The sequence below is a fragment of the Balaenoptera physalus genome (genome assembly GCF_965194825.1).
Source record: "Balaenoptera physalus genome assembly, chromosome: 5".
Classification (NCBI taxonomy): domain Eukaryota; kingdom Metazoa; phylum Chordata; class Mammalia; order Artiodactyla; family Balaenopteridae; genus Balaenoptera; species Balaenoptera physalus.
In genome coordinates, this window is record NC_138884.1 from 112,967,852 (window position 1) to 112,974,132 (window position 6,281).

The window sequence follows — 6,281 nt, forward strand, 5'->3', positions numbered from 1 at the left end:
AGAACTCTGGGTTTAAGTTACCCATTTCTCAGACAAAGAAACTGAAGCTAGGAGAGGCGCTCAAATTCAGACAATTAAGAAAGGGGAAGCTAAAAGTTGAACCCAAGGCTGTGGCGCTTCAAAGCCTAGGTAGTGCGGCTTTGCGACAGGCAGCTGGGATGTGGAGTTAGGGCCTCTCAGGGCCAAATAATCCTTTGTGGTGGGAGGCTGTCCTGTGCACCGCAGGAAGTTCGGCAGCATCGCTGGCCTCGGCCGTTAGGTGGCAGTGATCTCAGGTGGCCTCAGCCTGCAGTGGCTTGAAACGCGATTTCAGTTCCCGGCCAGAAATTGAAGTCAGGCTGCGGCAGCGAGAGCGCTGAATCCCAGCCACTAGACCAGTGGCCGGTGACAAGGCCCTGGCCTGTCGGCTCTGTAGAAATGAATTTCCACAAAGAGACAGAAAGTAGTGAAACAAGTGAAGTGTTTATTAGGAGGAAAAAGGATACATGTGAGTAGACACACAGTCAGGCTCAGTGTCTCGCCCTTGTGGTAGTTTGAATCACTTCTATGGGCATTTCTTCCAGGTTTCCTCTGCCCAGTCATCTTGCTTTGCCTGGCTCTGAGTCCGTATTTGGTATAACTCAGGGTCCTCCCCATGTGCACGCGTGTCTCTTAGCCAAGACGGATTCTAGCGAAGAGACCTATGGTTAAGTTGACATCACCTACTATGGGATGACACCCCCCCTTTTCGGCCCCCGAGGAGCCTTTCTGCGCATGTGTAGCCTTGAGGGTCTCCTTGACCTCGAGAATGAGAAATACGTGGTCTCTTTATCTCCTATCTGGGCAGGGCTCAGCTCCTCTTGCCCCAGCTATTGTCTTCACCTTGGAGTATCTGTCCACAGGGGACCAACTCCAGCTGCTCAGCCTGGGGCCCATCTATCTCCTGCCTCAGCGGGAGCACCTCACACCCAATTGTGGCAACCAAAAAATGTCTCCAGACACGGCCAAATGTCCCCTGGGAGAGAAAATTGTCTCCATTGAGAACCACAGGCCTAGGTAAAAACCCTGGTTCCACCACTTACTAGTCATCTAACCTTGGAAAACCAACTTAACCTCTCTGTGCCTCAATGTTCTCATCCGTAAAATGGAAAAATAGTACGTGTGGTTAATGCGAGGATCAAATAGGGATTAGGAAAGTACCTGGCCAAAATATGGGCTCCTTTTTTCACTGCTGCCTCCCCTCCTAACACAAAGGAGCACCAGGGCAGGGACACAATGGACATCAGCTTACACAAGCATATAGGAATGCATCAGTTAACCAGCTAATGAACAAATGAACGAGGAGTATTCTGACCCAGGCATCAGTGCGTTTGCTGATTGCCATGCCTCAGCAGCCCCTCTCACCACCTCAGGGCAGATAAGGAAGACGCAATGGCCAGGCTCTCCGGTTCAAGTCCAGCTCGGCCGCTCACGAGCTATGTGACCCAGGGCTAGTTACTTAGCTTCCTAATGCCTTCATTTCCCCATCTGTAAAATGGGGGTAACAAAAGTGCCTGCCTTGCAGGGTTGCAAGGATTAAATGAATCCGTACATGTGCAGCCCGGGCACAGAATGAGTCTCTACAGTGCCTGCCGTTGCTGTTAGCATTAACAGTCTGGGTCTATTACCCAGACCTCAGAGTAATTAATTGGCAACTATATTCCTAGAAGAGTACCTAGCACGTAGTAGGTATAAATAATTATAATGAATGATGAGTGATATTTTGCAGAAGGCATTCCCAAAATCCTCACATAACCCGTGTTTCCTAACACAGAAATTATTTGAACTGGGGCCTAGAACAACGTTTGCCACCAAAAAAATTTTCTTGTAACAACCTGTCTTTTAGAATAGAAGAGTTGCATTTTAGAGATTTTTCAGATCAATTAGAGTTTCTGAAACTATATTCCCTGCAAGTGTGATCTCCAAAGACAGAGTAATAAGGAATTGTACGCAACAGGTATTCACAAGGTCAAAGACATTGGAAAACAATACAGAATTCTCTCCTGCTTGGGGAGTCACAATGCACAGGAAAAGTTCTAAGAAGCCCTGTAGAAAACAGATATTGTACCCGGGTTTGCTGAATTTATTTCACCCTAGACCCTATCCACTAATATTTGCCTCATGAAACATGATTTGGAAAACTGTGCTCTAGTATAAGTCTTTCAATTTACAGAGGCAGACAGAAAGTGAGACCCAGAGAGGTGAGTTGACTCATTCGAGGTCACACAGCTATCTCCTGAATCTCAGAGCAGGGCGCTTTTCACTGCCCCTGATGTTTCCCTAATGGCCCACTTAGCAATCAGCTCACAGAGGTAAAAATGGAACACTAGACCTCAGATTCCGATATCAATCTGACTAAATCATATATGAAAACGAATGTATCAGATAGGATTCGCTTTCAATCTTGCCATACCAGAAAGTCAGTTATTCATTCAGCAGCTGTTTATTAAGCATTATTGTGCCAGGCACTGCACATTTTGCAGTGAGCAAGACCTGCTTGTTCAGGAGACTGACAATAAAATTATCCCTAAAGAGACCAAAATTGATTGAACTATCCTTGAGAAGCCTGCTTCAAAGTAGGGACCTGTGTGAAATTACATATTCACATTTCATTTGCTTCCATTAAAAATGCTCACATTTAGATCTAATGGTAATAATATGCTCTGGTCTGGAGCGGCTCTGGAACTAAATGCTCCCCTTTGCTGTGCAGACTGCACAGAAGAAAAACAAAAAGACTGGAATTCATTGGGCTGTTTCGTTGTTTATCCAATTTCAAGTTCATTCAAGTATCATCTCTGGCTCCTACATTTTAGTTAAAATGCATTCCCTCACTTCCTTTTGTCTACAAATGAAAATGCCTATTTAAAAATTGGCTTTGTTTTTTGAAAGCATATCAACTCACACATTTCAAAGCCCTTCAGAAAACACGGTAGATCAAAAGCCATGTAACTTTAAAACATTATAGATTTGAGGTTGAGAAAGAACAGGTGATTATTCTATGTCATCGTTTCAATGAACTGATAGCATCTGTCTAGGAATCAGGAGAATTGTTTTATGTTATATACTTTGAAAAAGAAGATTCCAAATGAGAAAAAAAAAAAGAAATTCCAGGCTTGAGAAGTCCATATTTGATGTTGTGGCATGAAGCCAGCTTTCAGCACAGACTCAAGATGTGTGTACCTAATTCTTTAAAATTCTGAGATATCAGAAACTCTTCAAGTTCTCTTGCCCCTGTGTGTACCTTTAAGGCCAAACTGACTGTAAAGAAAATAAATGGGTGCTTCCAGACCCAGCCAAAATCTTTCCTGCTTTTAAGGATGCTCTCATGGCTTCTCTAGGAGCCGTCCTGAAAACCAATCTGGCAAAGCAACGATAATCACCCCATAGAACACATAATTTGTGTCTCTTAGACACCAGAACAAATCAGGAAGAATTCCTCAGCTGTAGCAAAGACACACAGCAAGTAGGAACTGCAGAAACACAGGCCACAGGAAGCAAGATACAGGAAAGCCACACACACTTCCATCAGCGCTACACACACATTGAACCTTATTGCTTAAAAATCAGCCCAAACACAAATAAGTCACTGAACAATCTATTCATTTAAAAGGGGAGGGGAGAGTATACTTTTTAAAGAAAAATACCACTTTTTTTTTTTTTTAGAATCAATCACCATCTTATCTTCTCTAACAGAACCATTCATCCATCTCTGCTAGGCTAGGGTATGTTTGACTGAGGTTTTTCCAACTGCTTCTGCCAAATCTTTCCTCAACAAATCAGTCCGGTGAGGTTCCTAAGCACATGGACTACCCCACCGACACGGAAGGCATGACAAACTGAGCGGCAGTGGAAATGTATTGTGTCCAGTGTGTGTTCTGCATGCTTGCTCATGTCTGTGCGGTTATATAGATCCACGAAGAACAGTTCTTAGGCAGTTTAATGGAATCTGTTTGGGGTGAAAGGCGTTATTTTGCCTAAAGAAATCTCCCCCTCATAGTCCAGCTCGCAGACAGACCCGGCAGCAGGGTCACCATCTGGGGACGTCTGAGAGATCTGCGACGTACGACTGAAAGGGCTCTCCTCTTCCTCCGGGTCCACCTCCGCGTCACCCGGGGTCACCGCGTTGAGTATCATATGGATGTAGGCAGCTGCGATCTCCTCGTGGAAGGCGGTGTTCTGGTTGTAGGAGATGAGCTCATTGCTGATGTTCACTGTCTCCACCTGAGTGCGGGAGCAGAGGTGGCTGCACCCCAGCAGCTGGGTAAACACCTTCCGGAAGTCAGCGTTGAAGGCGTAGATGATGGGGTTGAGGGAGGAGTTGGCCCAGCCAAACCAGATGAAGACTTCGAAGGTGGTCTCGCTGACGCAGGGGAAGCCCTCGGGGTGTCTGCTGCAGAAAGGGACCATGCAGTTAAGTATGAAGAAGGGCAGCCAGCAGCACACGAAGACCCTCATGATCACCGATAGGGTCTTGAGGACCTTGATCTCCTTCTTGATGGATGCCTGCAGGCCGGTGTCAGGCGCACAGGCCTCACGGCTCCGGCAACTCTGCGCGTGCTCCGCGGCCCTCTCCAGGGAGGAATTCCTGCGGATTTGCACCTGGGCGATGCGGTAGATGCGCGTGTAGGTCACGATCATGATGGCCACCGGGATGCAGAAGCTGATGAGCGAGGAGGAGACTGCGTAAGTTCAGTTCAGGCTGGAGTCACAGTTTTCCGCCCTCAAGTCTGGCTCCCCGGCTTCCTCCCACGGCGTCCCATTGACCAGGTTAGATGGCGGGTCCACCCCACCCCAGGAGCCCATCTTGTCCCTGTGCCAGTGGAGCTGGACTGGGATGAAGGAGATGAGGATGGACAAGGTCCACGCCAGGCCGACCATGACCAAGGCCACACGCTGCGTCATCTTGCACTCGTAGCAGAAGGGCCGGGAGAGGGCCCGGTAGCGGTCCACGCTGATGATGCACAGGTTCAGGATGGAGGCGGTGGAGCACGTGATGTCGAAGGCCACCCAGATGTCGCAGAAGGCCCCAAAAGGCCAGTAACCGGCCACTTCGGCGACCGCCTTCCAAGGCATGACCAGCAGCGCCACGAAGAGGTCAGACACAGCCAGAGACACAATAATGACGTTGGTCATCTTGGCGCGCAGGTGGCGACTGCGCACGATGGACGCGCACACCAGCACATTGCCCAGCAGGGTCCAGACGATGAGCAGGGTCAGGAGGCCGGCCGTGACCACTTGCGCTGGCCCCAGCAGCGTCGCCCCCTCCGAGCCCCCCACGGCGCCCCCCTGCGCCAGCTGCTGCTGCCGGGACCGCGCCCGGTAGGCGGTGCCGTTTCGCCCCGGCGGCAGCATATCGGGTTCGGCGGCACAGGCGGGCTGCGCGCGGTCCCAACTTCTGCCCTGCGCTCCCCGGGCGGCCCCATCGGGTACCCTGGGGTTGGTACCCCGGGACCCGCGGCTAAGGGATCCCCGAGCCCCGGGGGGCGCTCACCGTGCGCTGCGCCGGGGCCCCGGGGCGCGCCGGCACCCCTCTTGCCTCCTCGACCGCCACCGGGTCTGTGGCCGCGTTGCGCCCCTCCAGTGCCGGGAAGCGGCCGGTGCCCGAGGGGCTGTTCCCGGGAGCCGGCAGTGCGCCAGCCGGCGACGGCGGCTGTGTCTGGTTTGGAGCCGGATAAGCGAAGAGCGAGCCACCACCGAGGGGGCGGGGGCCGGGAGCGGCCGGCGCCGGGCTAGCGCTGCTGCGCGGCCTCCTCGGTTCCTCGCTGCTCCCGGGGCCCGCGCTCCCGCACCCGCCCCCCGCCACCGCACTCCCCAGTCTCCTGCGTACCCGCCCCACCTATGCCTTGGCGCCCTCACTCTTCAAGCTGCGTCCGCCGGAGTTTGGGGGCAAACCCGCAGGTTTGAGAGGCGCTCTAGTACCAGACCCCGGCCCTCTGAAGACCCAGACCCGCGGCCCAGGAAGCGGAAGAGGTGCCTGGCCCAGCCCTGGTGCCCTGCCCACTTCTGGGGAACAGGGAAGTGGAGTAGGAATGGGGAGAATCGCTGGCTTCTAGACTGGGAAAGGGCGTTTGTAGGGTCAAGAGGATGGCCTTGGATTTCTCATAGACCTAAGTCCCACTCCGGACTGGCAGTGTGACCTTAAGAGTCCTCCTTAACTTCCTTGGGCCTTGGTTTCCTCGTCCACAAAATGGGGTAAACGATTCCTTCCTTCTCCATCGGGTGGTGTAAGGGCTCAGTGAACCCAGGAGGTGGTGTCTCCTGGG

At 51.6% G+C, this 6,281-nt stretch overlaps 1 protein-coding gene across 1 annotated transcript; it reads right to left on the reverse strand.

Moving 5' to 3' along the window:
- Positions 1-1,679: 1,679 nt before the first annotated feature.
- On the reverse strand, positions 1,680-6,281 carry DRD5 (dopamine receptor D5). Its single transcript, XM_082462005.1, is given in 2 exon segments — positions 1,680-4,707; positions 4,711-6,281. Coding segments are annotated over 2 exon segments (1,413 nt in total). The 5' UTR covers positions 5,371-6,281; the 3' UTR covers positions 1,680-3,954.